This window comes from Lutjanus erythropterus, chromosome 3 (genome assembly GCF_056507025.1).
Source record: "Lutjanus erythropterus isolate fLutEry1 chromosome 3, fLutEry1.hap2, whole genome shotgun sequence".
NCBI classification, from domain to species: domain Eukaryota; kingdom Metazoa; phylum Chordata; class Actinopteri; order Lutjaniformes; family Lutjanidae; genus Lutjanus; species Lutjanus erythropterus.
The window spans coordinates 28,439,811-28,456,960 of record NC_139319.1 but is presented as its reverse complement, the minus strand read 5'-3'; the positions used below and the strand labels follow the sequence as shown (position 1 = coordinate 28,456,960).

The 17,150-nt window shown below is 38.6% G+C and overlaps 1 protein-coding gene across 5 annotated transcripts in view; it reads right to left on the bottom strand.

Moving 5' to 3' along the window:
* Nucleotides 1–1,594: 1,594 nt before the first annotated feature.
* Nucleotides 1,595–17,150, bottom strand: part of sorcs1 (sortilin-related VPS10 domain containing receptor 1) — a 189,373-nt gene continuing 173,817 nt past the window's right edge. For 2 of the 5 annotated variants that reach the window (XM_084715686.1, XM_084715687.1), the window contains exons 22-27: nt 14,615–14,727; nt 10,457–10,591; nt 6,791–6,890; nt 6,234–6,339; nt 5,461–5,618; nt 1,595–3,635 (exon numbers count right to left, since the gene is read on the bottom strand). In XM_084715686.1, the coding sequence (XP_084571812.1) occupies nt 3,574–3,635; nt 5,461–5,618; nt 6,234–6,339; nt 6,791–6,890; nt 10,457–10,591; nt 14,615–14,727 (674 nt within the window). In that variant the 3' untranslated portion in view covers nt 1,595–3,573. Of the gene's footprint in view, nt 3,636–5,289; nt 5,338–5,460; nt 5,619–6,233; nt 6,340–6,790; nt 6,891–10,456; nt 10,592–14,614; nt 14,728–17,150 lie in introns of those variants that run through there. The other 3 variants (XM_084715688.1, XR_014769854.1, XR_014769855.1) reach the window with 3 other exon arrangements.

The following is a 17,150-nucleotide window of genomic DNA, read 5'->3' as shown; positions in this document are numbered from 1 at the left end:
CATGCAGCTTTGAAATGTAATCCTTTCATTTAACACCTCATCTAAAAAACTTCTAATCACTGTGACTGTAGGCAGTGAACACCGTTGACATCTGGACACATCACACCCCATTGACACATATGGACTATACTGGAGACTTGACAGGATGTCAGTTATTGTGAACTGCTTCTCTGTGCTCAGTGGCGCAACATGGAAAAGTTGACAAAGGCTCAACTTTACACAGAACGCCCAATGACACCTCATCAGTACCAACAGACAACCAAACATGCTTCTTTAGATTTGCCTGTTTTTCTTTTCTTTTTTTTTTTTGCATTTTAAGAATAAAGTTGAAATACCATTTCAAACTGCAAAAACCATACTGGAAGAGTTCACTCAATAGAGTACAGATCTCAGCCAGGCAACCTGAAAAGAATATCTGGATGTTACCTCTTTGTAATCACTAACATTTTGATTGAAGAAATCCCCTCCAATTGTTCTTACATGATCATGCTCAAAAGAGTGGGATAGATGTGAGGTTACAGTGACCTTTGACCACCAGCATTTAATCATTTCATTCTTGAATCCAAGTAAACATTTGTGCCGAGTTTGAAGAAATGGGATGACCCAAAAACATAATAACTATTCACAAAAAATAACAGGCAAATCTTTACACTAGTAGCCAAGTTGGTCTCACACACACACACATGCAAGCAATCGCATGATCCCCTCAAGGCTTAGGCCTGGCTGAGATTTAAAAAAAAAAAAAAAAACACTTCCTCTTCAGATTTATTTTTTCTTATGCTTGCACTAAGACAAAAAGTAGGACTTCATTCTCGACATTTCAACTTTATTCTTGAAATGAATGAAATGAAAATCTTCCTCTTCTCGTGTATTTTTTCTTATGTGTGGCTCCAGAACTCTTTGATTGTCCTCACATGCCTACAAGTTTTCAGGCTCTTTGTTTCTCTATGTGTGAACACACTTCTAGGATAATCTACCACCATCCTATTTGCTAGCCTTGATGCACATCAACAACTCAGAAAAGTATCACCTCGGATACACTTCCCTTTCTAGACCTTAACTGTTTCTTCTTTCTGTATAGCACGTCTGCTGTGTGTTATGTCTGATGGAGAGTCACTATAGTGTAACTGTAACAAAAAAACTTGAATATGTCCCAAATATCTTGCTTGTTAGCTGGCATTAAATAAATGAGCAACCAGGGCTGGAATAACCCACCGTGGGGACACAGGGCAAAAATGAGATGTGGGCCCCTCTTGACCCCCCTGTTTCTCCCCCCATCTCTGTGCATTGTGTATACGTTGGTAAGTAATTGCTATTGTTTGTGCTAAATTGAAAATGCACCATATAGTATAATACGTACTGAAATCATGAAGGGTGCATTAGTTAATATCTCACGGCCCAATGACAACACAGGGCCTTAAAATTAGGTAATGATGCAATATTGCCTAAAGACATTCATTGTTTTGATTTTTAATAAGTTTTAATGGTACATACAGTATCAACAAACACATCTGAAGATTCTGTGGCCACAGGGCAGATGCCCAGAGTAGATACTCGATTGGTAGTCCTGCCTTGTCAGCAACCTACCGCTTACTTACGTACTTACTTACAATTTACCTGACTTTGTGTCAAAAGCATGAATTCATATTTGTATATACCTGTAATCCTACTAAAGACCGATCCCAGTGTAAGGAATAATGATGTTTTCACTAGAAATTTTCCCATAGGTAGTAAAAATGTTTCTATCACACCACATTTCACATTTTCTTTGTCGATTTTTGGCAAATAACTACAGAGCTTCCATTCTCCTTTGGATTAAAATTTTCCTCTTCATATTCTTTCATCACTGTGTAATCCCGCCTCCCCTGATACCTGCTTTGAGAAGGGATTCACTTGTGTCCCATCTAAAATGAAAACTTCTCTTCACTTGGCATAGTGTTTGGTGGGTCATCTCTATTTCAGTGGTCAAATGGTGCAATGCTGAACAAAGCAGCCGGTGTGTGTTGCATGTGTGTGTCTAACCATCACTCTCTTTCTGTATGGTCCATGGTTAAATATCATGACTGACTGTATTGCAGGTGTTATCTGCTGTGGCCATTTCTGTACAGCTACGGCTGAACAATTGCAGCAAAGATCATCCAAATCCAACAAAATCACACTCCCTCTGTATTTTAACATCTCTACCAAGTAAAAAGGAGACAAAACAAATCCGGAAAAGTTGCCTCTGAAGATTTGAAAGGCATCAATCAGACATTTACATCTGTCAGATTTCACACGCAAAGAACCACGGGGCTTGACAGACCTCTGAGCAAGCTAACCATCCGTGTAGCCTGGTAGCATCTGCGCTCTACTTCTCCTGCTCCTACAGCACAATATAATGAGCTGGGATGAAGATGGGTGCTACTCGAGAGCAGGTCAGGACATTAGCCTAAATGTGTCACCAACCTTAGCCAGCCTTCAGCTTGACTGGCCACATTAAGTATTCAACAAGTCGACCTCTTCTTATTCCGTCCAATGGAACGCTCTTAATGCATCGCGACCCCAAAAAGCACTCTTCCATCTCTCTGTCTCTCTCTTTCTGACTGCCATGCTCTTTGGATTCTCCCACAAAGTAGTTGTATCTCATTCCAAGTGCCACCTTACATCTGAGCCTTGATAAATTGTATTCTGCCTCCAGTAGGGGTGTTGGTTGTGATCAGGATATGACTGAGGATGACTTTGGAGTACTTTTCTCTGTGGGGCAGTCCTCCCGTTTCTTCTTCTACTCCTAAAATGTGTAATGTCTGGTGATATCTGGGGGTCATTTGCAGTCAGGGGGTGCAATGTAGCACCTTAGCCATCTTCTTATTCTTATTCTGAAGCACAAAACATTTTACAAACTGGTATGTATCATAAATAGTACCAGAAGCGTTAGATTAACAGCAAAGGTTAAATTAATCCAGAAAACCAAACCCTGTATTTCTGTTAATAAATAAAAATCTGAAAAAAAAAAAAAAAATATTTCAGTAGAAAATGTGTATTGTGCCATAAATCAGTTTTCCAAGAGACAATGGACCAAAAGCTTTGAAGTACCCTATTCATATTTTATAACAGCATTTCTGTTTAGTATGACATTTGTTATTAAAATACACAAATTTATAACATAGACATTCATGATTTACAAAATAAATGTGTAATTCACTTCAATAACATACTTCATAAAAGTATATTCATATGAATAAATAATACTCTACTGCTGTTAGCTTCAGAGAACAGCAAACCAATCTCAGATATGTCAGCAAAACCAAAACATTGTTGCTTATTTCATTTTTTTTCCCCTCTCTAGTTCATGCTGGCATTCCCTCTTAATTAGGTATCCGACTTGTATAAATAAATGGAACTTTTAAAATGTTTAATTTATTGGATGTATGTTAAGAGAAAATTAAAAACCTGTACACAGTTTCTTCTGGTTTGAACGGAGCACAGTATGTGTCAGCAGGGTCCAACATGCACAGGTATAAAGCTCAAAACCATTGTGTCCCAAATGGTAAAAAATATCCATGACGCAGCTGGAGTGGTAATCCAGTCCAGAGATTAGACGATGTACGTGGGGAGTTCTGTGGAGAATTTCACATGTACATGAGGTTTCATACATCCTGGGGGGGTAAACAGGACAGGCAGAGAAACTGGTATTAGTGGATGGTTTGTGCTAGAAGCTGAGTAAATCTAGAAACTTTAGCTGGATGCAACAAGTCAACAAAATCTGACATATCGATATGTTGGCAAACAGTTGCTTATGTACACATCCAGCAGACTGAGCACATGCTGAACGCCATCTACTGTAGGTAACACACTGACTGTGGATAAACACCTTATACAACACCTGTTTAAAAAAATCAGAGCTATCCATTTAAACTTTTCTATGTTCACCACATGCTGACTGGTTTATGTTGAGAAGTTGAAGGGATAAAAATTTGTGAGCCAGAAAAACAAAACAATAAGCTTAAAAAAGCTAAAATACTGTGTAGACCTGAAGAGAACTGCAGAGTCTCTATGGGTTTATCAACATGAGCATCACATTTCCACATAAATCACAGTCATTTGAATCATTATTAATGTAAAAAAAAAAAGATTAGTGCAGCTTTCAAGCTTAAATATTATTAATGTATTGTTAATTTATCAAGTTAACCATGCAAGTCTCAAAGAAGAAAAAAATGTGGACTGTATTTTAAAATGGATGAGAAAGAACACATGAAAATAGGAAAGCAGGCATGTAAAGTGAGACTATGCAAGTTTTTGAACAGCAACCACTGTGGCAACAAGTGACAATCAAATAGGTAATGACAAATACTCAGACTTAGTGTAACAATAAGAAGACAAGAATCATCAAGCCACCCACTAATGTCACTTACACAACAATATCTCCTCAAATGTGTCCAACACTAGCTAACATTAGCTTTAGCTTCTGAATTTTAACTTTTCATTTGTAAGTGGAAGAATTTTTTATTTATTCTATCAAAATGTACATAGTCTCACTTTAAATGAAACTGAAACAGAACACAAAAAATGAATATGTGTTAATAATAACAGGTAGCAGTGTTAATAACATTTCACATTTACAGAGCCACAGAAATGTAGCAGAAAGTCTTGTATTCATTATCTTCAAGAGTTTGGGCTAAAACAAACATTTTGTTATAGTCATATATTATATCAGAATGTACAGTTGGGGAACAAATTACAGGAAAAACAGAATAAATGAGGGGACAAATGTTTTGATTGATATGAATCATATGGTATGGGCTGAACACTTGTTGAGTTTTTCACAACTTTTTCCATGGACTTTGATAATTGATAGCCAAGTTTTACGAAATTCGAAGATGCAAATTAGGTGCATTTCCATCACTTGGTTTGGGTCGAATATACTAGGATACACAAAGCATAGTTTCATCAGCTGCTAATAAACCTCAAAGAAGAAGAAACAGTTACATTGGCCATCTATGAGAGAAAAATGAAGAGAAGTCTTTAGGAATTGTTTTCAGTTGTACAAGTTGTAATTATTTTTTAATGAGACGGTAGAAGTTTCTTCATCAGTCAACCTTTTTTTAATTAGACACTACCAATTTGCATTCAAATATGTTGATGGTGAAGATGGCTTTTGACAAGGAGCATTGATGCCTTTCTTTATGGAACAACATCACAGATTTTTTCTGTAATTTGTCCCCCATCTGTATTCCCAGGTGATTAAGGGGCAGAACTGAGGAGAGCAGGGTGTTATTGTACTACTGAGAAACAGCTTCATTTTTATCATACTCATTTCTGCTTAACTCTCGTTCACCACTTGACCGGACCATTTCACCTCTGGGAAACACAGTAAAAAACAGAGGATGACTTTCATGAAACACACACAATGGCGTGGAAAAATGAAAAACAAAAATTAAAATGCCAGCCACAGGTAAAACTCGAACAATAATGGATATTCACCGATGGGCCGTGAGTTAAACTCTGTGTCCAGAATCTCCAAAGAATGCACCAAGTCCCGCTGTGAGCTGGGCGTGGCCTCTGTTGGATTAGCTGGACTCATCATTTCTTGTTCTTTTTCGTTCTGCATCTGCGCATAGACGTTGAGGCCTGGGATCTTCCTTGAGGAAAGATTTACAGTGAGGCAAAGGCATAAAGACAACAGCCTGACTAGAACACAGAGAACAATGGGATCGAGTTCATGTCAGTTTCTTTTTTACTCAACTTCTTTGTGACTTCTGATGGCACGATAAAGCACATTTGCATGTAAATCGGCATTTACACAAACACTAAAAGCGATAAGGTCTGTAAAGCTGAAGTTCTATTCTGTCTCTGCTCGTCTGCAGATCTTCGTGACCCTTCGTGCCCTTTTCCCTTGAAACTGCACCTTGGCAAGGAGACATAATTTAACATTTCAGAAAGGTCAACCGCCTACGTTCAAAGGGCTTAATATTGATAGCGGCTGACGGCTGACTGACATTTCTCTTGCAAAGAATGACCCGACAAAAGAATTTCCACGGCATCCCGGCAGATGTGTGAGGGAAAAGCCAATTCTCCGCCGAGGAGTGCTGGGTGTTGCCGGCGAAGACGTTTGACAGGCAGCTATCAACCTTCTGTGTAGCCTCGCGGGCAGCTTTTGTTTACTGAGCTGTCAGGACGCTATGACACCTCTCAGCACCTCCCTATCGCGCACACTGTGACGACTATATAGACATGACATTTCATGAACACTTTACCTCTTGAATTTGTAGATGACAAATACAGCTAAACCCACAACCACTACTGATAGCAGCATTAGCATGGCAGAGCCACTGTGGTTCTCGCTGGTGTCCACTAGGGGCGCTGCGGAGACAGGGAGACAAGAGGCAGAGAGCATAAGCAGCTAACAACCAACACAAGCTGTATTTCAACCCAGCTGAGTCATGCACTGAGCACTCAATAGGATAATTGAGACCTATTTAAATCATATTTTAATATATGGACTTCTCTTACTCTTTATCTTATAAGCCCCTTTAGGACAGTAGCAGCATCCCCAATAGGAAGAGGCACACATACTTGTAACGATGCTCACTCTCTGAATGTCTCTGTGTAGCTACATGGTGGGAGCCAATCAGACACAGGGTTGGGGGTTATTAGTTGACTGGGGCAGCAAAAATAATAAAAAATATGCCTGACTGTCCACTAGGTCTCCTGAGAGGCTACATGCTTTATGTTCTGTCCCACTTACTACAGCAGTACAACAGCCCTCCAGGGCAGCTCTAAACATACACACGGGCAGCTTGTGTTTGTTTACCTGCTGATAGGTGCGCTGCGTACACGGTGACTTGGACCCCTGGCCGCAACGTGAACTGGACAAGGTTTTGATTTAAAGCGCTGAGCAGAACCTCAGAGAGCTGTAGGGACACAAAGGGGGACGTGATTTGAATAACAGCTTTATTTTGTACAAAAAAAAAAAAAAAACACTAAACAAAATGTAACTATTGAGAAAGGTCATTGCCAACATCATCAAACCTCAGACTCATCCATCTTGGGTTTTCACACATCATTTATTAACCCCCGTTTTGACATTTCAGAGCAAATTTGTTTGTTGTGCTGATCAGTCTTTCCACAGATTCATCCAATTTTTTAATGTCAGACTGAAAAATAATTGAGTCCAAATATCACTTGCCCTTGACAGCACTTCCGAAGGTGTTCTGGTTTAAATGTCTGCCTAGTCTGTGTGAATGATTTCCAAGTACAGAGGGTGGGCAAAATAACAGAAGCACATCATGAAAAGAAAGTATTAGCTTAAGTCAAGGTAACAGAGGAAGTTAGCCCCACAGCAAATTGCAAGGAAAATCTGAGGGGTCAGGAGATGATTACCAGTACAGAAAGAGGATGATAAAACATTTCTGCCACACAAAATTAATTTATTTTTTGATTTTTTTGAATTGTTATCTTGATATACAATTAATTAAATAAATATGTATTTTAAAGCTTGTGATCCAGTGAGATACACAACTGAGACGGACTTAAGCTGATTTCTTGGCCAATTGGAGGGAGCAGAACAAGCTGAATCCACAACACAGACATATTCTCATCTTAAAAATTTCATTTGACTAAAACGTCAATTAACACATCCAGTTGCCGTGAAGCAACATAAGCATTCATTTGGAGTTGTGCTTCTGTCACTGACAAGACATTTAAAAACATGGTGACAACAAAAAGATATGATCAAATGTGAGTTGGACATCAAGGAACCAGTGTATAAGATTTAGTGGCATTTAGAAGTGAGATAGTAGATTGCAATTAACCAAATACTGCCCACCTCACCCTCCCCTTCCAAGCTTGCAGGAGAGCCTGAGGTGGCTGGAAGAGGCCCAGAAAACACAGAGGTCACATCCAAAGCCAGTGGGCCAAACTAAGCTGAAATGAGCTTGAAATGTAAATAAATAAATAAATTACACTTCATAATTATGTTGACACTTTCCTGTTGGGACACTGTAATTTGAAATTTATTGGCTATTACTATTACTGTCAGGCCTACTGGCTGTATCTTTACATGCAGGTTTAAATTTAAGTTGAAGCCTAGGGAAAAATCCTCAGTTGCAATGCCTGACAGCGAACATTACCTGTTATGTCATGTATTCTGTCAGCCACCTCGGTGATGGAGACTTTCCCCTTTTAACCCTTCCTCCTGCCGCAGTCATCGATCGCCTTGCTGTGGCAAGACTTTTCTGTTTTCGTAGGTATTTTCAAATCAAACCGTTTCTTAAATTGCCAGTACAGCCCTCAGGTGACACGGCATTAACAGCACTCATTATTTATTTATTCCCATTTATTAGCTTTGGTGGGACATTTAATTTTACTGCTGATGCTGTTTAAAGTTTTAGACTTTCCTTTACTGATTTCTGAAAGCAGAACTTCAAACTCTGAACTATTTCTTTAATGTTTAATGCCAAATTTCATGAATGAAGACTAGTAACATATGGAGCAGAATGTGTAGACTCATATGCTATAATTGGGTCATTAATTATACTAATTTACAATTTTAATGAATGAGCACTTAAATAAGCACACAGGTCATTACACAGCTAACATAGCACAGTTGTGTGAGTGGGAAAAAAAGAGAGAATTAAGATAAGAATACAAAAATGCAAAAAAAATGTATCTTGCATGAGGCCCAGTGTTTGGTTTGTTGTTTTGGGCAACTGCAGAAACATGGAGGCTTCTAGACCCATGCCCTCTGTAGATATGAGGGGTCAATTCTCAGGTAAAGAAACAGGTGATTATACGCTAATAAAAGCAAATCTTACACACTGGACTTTTAAGAAAAAAAAGATCTAACTCTTCAACAGCCAGTCACTATAAAAATAGGGACCATTACAGCTTCAAAACGCCTCAAAATTACTGCCTGAGACAGACAAAATGAAATGACAAAGAGGTAAAACGGTTGCACGTTCATTAGACCTAAATCAATACTGACTAAAGGACATTACAAAGATATTATATAGCCTAAAAAAGACCACAGAATTGAACTGACTCTCCTCTGAACGTTACTTGTTAGTGCCCATGACCTAAAAGAAACCTGCACTGTCTCCACCAGCAACCCCATCTGAGCTTTCCTGTTTACGTAAGAGTCTTTGTCTGTGGGACCTTTCCACAGTGATGCATAATGCATAGGATTCAGCCTCACTTGATCTCTGCTTTCCAGACTGGCAAGTAACCTTCTGCACTGAGAACATCTAACTTTGATATAAATCAGGCAGATTACTCTGACCCGAAGGTAAACTACAGAAAGCCACAGTCCACTCCCATTCGCTCTGAATCTATTTTCCCCACATAGATCCTTTCATTCATGCAATTATAAATCTCTATCCTCAGGCTGTAATCCCGTACACACACAATCTAAAAATGAAATGAGCCCCTTTTCAAATGATATTCCAATACCATAAAAGAGTTTTTTCTCATAGAGAAGACACAAAGCTAAACAAAATCCTCAGTTTCCTCTCCGCAGATCCCATTTTTTCCTCTGCAGAGGCCTCATTTATCTTATCTGCCTCATTTGCCAAATTAATTGTGATATGAGTAATTTCTGTAGTGCTTCATCCTCCCCTTTATATTTCTTAGCAGTTTAAATTTAGACTATGCTGTGACTAATTTCTTTTTCCACTGTATACCAGGGTCAGTAAATCTATTATACATTCTAATAAGCAGAGCATGCTCTACACTTTTAAGATGCCAACCTTGAATGAAGATTTATCACTGGCTTGTGGGGGGAGAGGATCTTTCCAGGCGATCAAGGTGTGAGCGGCGAAGGAAGAGGAAAGCCAAATTGATTTCCTTCCCGATTTCCTTCTCTACATATGCCCGTGGAATTCTTCCCACGGATCCAACGTTATTATCAGTCATTATCTATTACGTGAGGCTCAGAGCTAATTCGGTCCATTGTGATATGCTGGTGATTTAGTGAACTGATCAACCATGACAATCTCTTTGTCTGGCTTTTTAGGCTCTTTCGAGACTCCGCCACCCCACCCCCCCCCCCCCTCCCACCCCACAGGATGTGACTTGAGGGAGTTTAAAAGTCATTCCCCCTGATAACTTGTTAATACTTGTCAGGCTTATTGATGAGTCTATTGCAGAGATTCCTCAGGCGTATGCTAGAATTAGACTCATGGAAAGACCTGGACATGCTTGAGTAGATCAATACTGGCATCTGCTGGAGGAAGGAGGAACTTAAATTTGGGACGATTTTTCAGGAAGCAATTACTGGATGAGCTGCTGCCGCTTGAAAAAAAAGGATCGACCATGACTCATAGAACAGAAAAAAGGAAACTGTGCTTCAAACTTGTGCATGGGGTTACGAGGATAACAAGGAGAAATCCATCCACCTCCACACACACTGTCTGGGGCTCTGAAAAGGAATGACTCTGTTGCAGAGCCGGTGGCAGACAGAGCATCACTATTGTCGTCTCACCTGATCTAAATGAGCAGAGTTCTTCTCTGGTTTCCCCTCGGTTAGCTGTTTGTCAGGGAGGAGGAAAAACTCTGCTGCGGTGGGTAAACCTGGGAGGACGGTCACCAGAAGCTGATCCTCTCTCACGCCTGTGGCCTGATGGGCAAGAAGAGAAAAAGGAGTTAAAAAGTTAGATAAGAGGTCATGTTGTTAGGCGAAGATGTCCCGATTATCAAACCTGCCCGTAATTTGCCTGATTTCAAATGATTGATTTTTGCACTTGGTATGCATGTATATTAGATTCATACCTGTCTGTACCAATTCTTTGATCAGACAGCCTCAAGAAAAGGTGCATGAATAACACGCCAATATCTTACACCATTCTAGGCCCTATGTTAGACCTGGTGCAAAGCCGTTGCCCTGGTGGCGCAGGTAGATTTGCTATCTTACACTGGCACAGTTGCCATTTTTGTCACGTCTGCAAGATAGCAAATGAACTTGCTCCTGGTCTGTGCAGCCATGGGCGGGAGGTCTAAAAATGAAGGCAAAACAAAGGCATGGTTGGGCATCTTGTGCTCAGCACATTGGAGCAAAAACTACTTGTGCCTTAGACCAGGTTTGGTCGAAGCGCAAAGTCTGTGGTACAATCGTCTGCCTGCACAAGATAGCACATGGCACGTTTGGCTGAAGCACATGCCTCCATGATCACAAAACACCTTCAATCATCAATAAAAGTGTAAATATTGAAGTTAACAGCGTGCAGGTTTGTGTGTCTCATGTTTGGCTAAGGTGTGCACACGTATCTCCACAATCACAGAACACTTTTCATTTATGTTAAACAACATGCACACTTGTGTGTCTAAAATTAGTCACATTAATAATGAATAAGAAATTATTATTATAATTATAAAGCCTTCTAAATCTCAATAGACCTGCAAAGTGTGCACAAGACGGGATCACAGCTGTCAGATCGTCTTAATAGATCAGTCACATGACAGCTGGAGCAGCTGTAGTGTTTGCGTCTGTGCGTTTATTGGGATCAAGAAAAATGAGGATTAAACAATTATACAATTATATCATACAAAATGAACAAGATGTTATATCTAACCTTGAGACTGACCAGACCCCGGGAGAAAAAAGTATGTGCTCCTGTCAGAGCTGGCTGCATCCCCCTGCCTAACGGGTTATCAAACTTCAGAAACACTTTCTGATTGTGTTCCCTCCACCCACAGTAGTGTTAGTGTTTATCTGCACCGTCCTTCTCCTCCACTCCTCACTCCTCTAACCCGCTCTTCAGACAGCAGAGCTGCATAAGAATGACGATGATAATAATGAATTGTAAAATACAACATAATTTCAAGGTGCTTCACTGTAAAACATAACCAGCTACATATCTGCATGACATTTACGGTTCATGTATTGTATTACTTTTGCAGGTGTTAATGTAAAATGATGCTTTGGAGGCATCCTGACGTCTCCATGTATTGCAAGCTCCCGTGCTTTCACTTCTTGATCTGTCTCCTCACTTTAAAAATGTCTTCTTTTTGTTCTGTCCTGGTTAATCTGCCGTCATGCTGCCACAGCTTGCGCTTCTGGTGCACCTGCTTCTTAAAGGTGATGAGAGCTGACTGTCTGATTGGTTCATTGCATGTTCAGTCTAATCTCACCGGTGAATTAATGAAGGCACCTGGGCACAGCTGATAGGTGTCTCTTGCTGTGCGTTGCTAGCATAAAGCCTGGGACAGGGCAGGATACCCCTGCGCCCCTGGCACAAGACAGCAAAGGTGGAGTTGGACACACCTTGAATAAATTAAATCCATCACGTCTTACTTACACTTTCCACTTGTGCTTTAGACCATTTTGTCATTTTTGCCATCATGTCTATGTTGCCCTACCATGTTTCTACAGTAGCTCAGAACGTCCAAACCTCTCTAAATAGGGTATTTCACATTTTTCAGCGAGTCATGATCTAATAAAATCTCATAAAATGCTCTGGACTTAACAGCGTTAAATGACTAAATCTTAAAATGTGTAGACATGACATGTGACATGTCCTTAAAAAGTGGCATGCTATTTATACACCATCCCTTAAGATCACATTGGATCATATAGTTCCGTATTTAATCATTTGACAATTTTAGATGTAATTTATGGTGATAAACTTCCTTTATGACTACTTTTGTTTAGACCACATTAACATTTGAGTCAGTATACGTACATGGAAAAACAGGGATTGTAAAAAAAAATGATGAAAAGTCAGGTATCAAAGTGGAATCCGTACTGAAACTCATGCATTGTATTGGCACTTGAACATGGATGGATTACTAAAAGAGCCCTGTGAGCTCAAGGGGCTTTTTCAGTAATCCAAAGCTAAAGCCTCTGTATTACACGACTGTTATTTTCCTTGCTGTGGAGTCAAAGAGAGATCAGTCAAAAGAAGGGATGTCCCAGTCATGTTTTGCTCCTGATGCAGATCTAAGTACTTTAATCAAGGGCATCAGTTCCACTGGAGATGGAGGTCCTCAGTTTTTATAGTTTCAGGTTGATTTACACAGTAAAATATTTAACTGTCTACCAACCAAAATCCAGATGAGAGAAGTTGATCAACATGTTGATATTCTCGTTAGAAGTTAGGCTTTACGAACAGCAGCAGCGAGGACTTTGCAAACGTTTTTGCCTTGCATTTTGAGGCCGTACGCAGCTTGAGGGGAAGACTGCAGGAACTTATATATTTATTGTACAAGTTTAAATGTTAGTTTAATTAGTCTTATGTAGGTTTACACAGGGTCAGTGGTACAATGAAATATGTAGGATGACAAACACGAGTCGGCTTAGCAGTAAGAGCATGAATTGACAACATAATAGCACGAGACAGATGAAGATGAAATAATATAAGAAAGGAATTCAAAGCCACTACAAGGATATTTAAGTAGTTATGAAACAGTCTCAGTTTAATACAGATGCCTCTATGAAAAGATGCTATAACTGACTGTCAATCAGAAAAAGTAGGGAGGGGCAGGGCTATTGGTAGCAAAGATGGAAATACAATATTAATTATCATAAAGTGTGAAGTCTTTATGAAGGAAACTGAGTGATTAAGGTGTATCATCAATGAAGAAATTCACTACTGCTTATTATTTTAGTATTATCATTCATATTTTCATCATAATTTGTAATCTGCTAAATTAAAAGAATCATATAAATAAATGCAGCTTTCATGGTTGGATTATCATCCCATCATGCACAAATAAAATAGCACAAAACTTTGAACCATATCCGGCTCTATTCAGACACTTTATTAGGAGCATCATGTAGCTGAATTTTAATGCATATATGTTGCTGTTGTCAGTCTGCTGGGAAGGTACAACAAATAAGGAGCATTAAATTATATTTTCACTGATTCCTACAAGAGTCTTTGTTCTTGTTCCAGCTCTTGCATGGATTTGCTGCAGTGAGGCTTGTGAATGTGAATGTTTTTAAGCTATCATGTCATATTTTCATCTGAAAGTTTTTTTCTCTTTTTTTTTTTTTTTTTTTTTTTTGGTGTTCTGCCTTCCAGGCTGGGGTTGTCATGAAAAAAATGATGTCAGTAACAAATAACAAAACAGACATGTTCACTGAAGACTGAAGAGCTGAGTATATTTTTGGCATCAATTTTGATTTTGTGGGATCAAAAAGTGTGAAAATATGATGCAAGGCCCAGATTGCTTCTTCCTAAGAATCAGAAAAAGTATTGGCGCTGCGAGGATGTTGTGAAAAAACAAGTTAATGAGGCAAAGTCTTTACCTGACATGTCGTGTGTGGGTTTGAAACACGTCTTTGACTTGACAGGTCGCAAAGCAATCGACTCCAGGCGTCCCTTCAGGTCAGCGCAGAACACACATCAGGCCCATACTGACATGTATTCTTCTGAGCGCTTCATCCACAACCTCGTTACCACACGGCCCTGAACTCTCAGTGTGTGTACAAGCCACTGCCATCAGCCTGCTCTTGAACTGCATTTTCACCCCCTCTCTCCCCTCTTGCCTTGTCATTTATCATCATAAAAGTCAGATTCATGTCTCAAAGCCTCCGGGAGGTCACGCTGCACTTATAGACCGTCAGAGGTCCAGTCAAGTGCCGACAGTATTTACCAGAGTAAAGCAGCGGTTTCCGTGAAGAGGCCTGGGAGAGCTTTACCTGGATCAGAGAGTTCTTGATGACTCGGCTCACATCCAGCCTCCATTCTGCAACATCAGGGTTGTGTTCATCCAGGTTTGATGAGAAGGCAAGCAGATGAGATCGGAAATATTCTGCAGGGAGAGTAATAAATGTGTCTCAGATGCTTTTACTTTTCATCTGCCATTAAATGCAGAGTTCAGCCTTTAGGTTCAGCTCATGTAGACCAAAATCTAAAACCGTCTCAGAGAGCTGGGAAGATTAATGCACAGGCTGGCCTAGGCTGCAGCAATACTTCATAGGGAAAAAAATAATAATAAAGTTACTCATATTTGGGTTTATTACATCCTGTGTTGTATTTTTAGAGTTCAATGGGTCAAAAACAAAACAATAGAACAAAAAAGATGACAGTTTAGCTAAACCACTTTACACTGTGAAAACAAAACACTGAGAAAACTCAAAATTTCAAGGCAACTTATTGCAATACATTTTTGAGTTTTGAGTTCAACTTTTAGATAAAACTAAATCTTTGAGTTTAAGAAATTCCAAAAAAGTATTTCAGTGTAAGTGAAAGTGAATAGTGGTTAATATTTCAATATTTGAATTAAAAAAAAAATCAGACACACAAAATAAGGTAAAATAAGGTCCACAGTTCTCTGTGAACAGAGAACTTGAGTTTCTGAAACTGCAAGATTCAAGTTTATCTACAGAAAAAAGGTAAATTATCTCAACTAAAGACTATATGTCAACTTAACCCTTTTTAGTTTATTTAAAAACTTAAAAGTTTAAGGCTCAAAACTTAAAAATCTATTTGAGTTATCTCAGCTGTTTTTGTTTTTAATCATATCTGGTGGTAAAACCCAAAGTGAGCAGTTGGAAATCTCTACTCCCTGTAGGGCTGCAACTAAAAATAATTTTCATTATCAACTAACCAAACAATTATTTTTGCACTGAACTGATTATTAGTGTTGTCTGTAAAATGTCACTGTCTTTAAATTGCTTCCTTTTCCAACCAACAGTCCAAAACTCTTTTTGTTGAAATATATGACAAAGAACAGCAGCAAATCCTCACATTTATGAAGCTGCATCTGATATTTTGTTTGGAAATTAACTGAAATGATTCATCTTTTATCAAAATAGTTGGCGACTCATTTTCTTTTGATCAAGTAATTTATTAACTGACTCATCGTTGCATCTCTAATCTTTATACACAATGTATAAATGAAATGTATTTCTTTTCAAATTATATTCAAATACTATCAAACTGTATATATATTTTTTTTATTTAATGTGCACTCATGAAACAGGCACATGTGGAGCTGCATAGTTGAATAGCTGAATTACAAGAAGACTCCAGAGTGCACCTTTAAAACTAGTGAATAAGAAAAATAGGGATCCACAACAATACAATACAATACAATACAACATTTTTCTCCCAAAACTGATCTTCTCACACAGGTTTGGTTTACCTGGTGGTTGGTTTTAAATGTCTGATCACCTGACTGACTGTTTTTAGAGATATCATCATGATCCCAGATCTCAGCAATTAGAAGTATCACTTCCATATATATCCTCCCTGATGATTGATAATAATTATTTACTAAAAGTTAACTTGGTCAAATTGGACCCCATTTCCCCATGTTATTGTGTTGAAATTACTAGTGGGAACAACAATTTTATAAAATTGGTCCAGTGTTGAGGGAGAGCACTGCAGCTGTCAAAGGAGAAACTGAGCTGCAACGTAATCCTTGTGGGTAATGGTGCTGTCAAAGTAAGTCCACTAAAAGTGTTTGTTTTTCCAATGAAAGGCTCAGATTGTTACGATAAGTGTCTGACAACATTACGGAAAGGATCGCTATAGACCTTTTTTTGTACCACTTTAGGACCACCATCATAAATGATTTATAAATGGTTTATAATTAGATTATAAAACCTTTAGAAGTAATCAATAAACTCTTACAACACAGTACATAAAAAAAAACCAACAGTGACCTGTTGCTTGCCACATAGTGAGTCCACATTTTTCCGTACTGTTGATGATCACATCCTGTAGCTTACTTAGCTTATCAAACTAACATATTAAAATCAACAAATGCATACACTAAGGCTTTGGCAATAGTGTTAACCTTGACATTTTCAACATGCAAATGCATAATTACTAAGCGCTGACTTGATCATGCCAATTAGTGGACCCATATCAATGTATGATTGCTGTGTTGTTTATAATTGTTTGTTGATAATTTAAAAAGTGTTTACAACCTAATTAATAATCTAATTACAAACAATTTACAAATATTCCATTAACAGAAACAATATTTTACCTCTCTGGTTTGCCATTGCCTTGACTGGTTAATTTATTTGTGTTTGCTGCTGTTATTGCATGAATTTTGCTTTTCTTTTAAAGGATTAACAAAGGATTGAGACACAGAAACACCAGAAAATAGGATCCAGGTAGGAAAATACCAAAGTTACTCTTTTAACAAATTATTTCTAACCCATTCATAAGAAATCTTAATCATACGAACAACCTCTTCTAAAAGCTGAGGAAAGTGGTAAC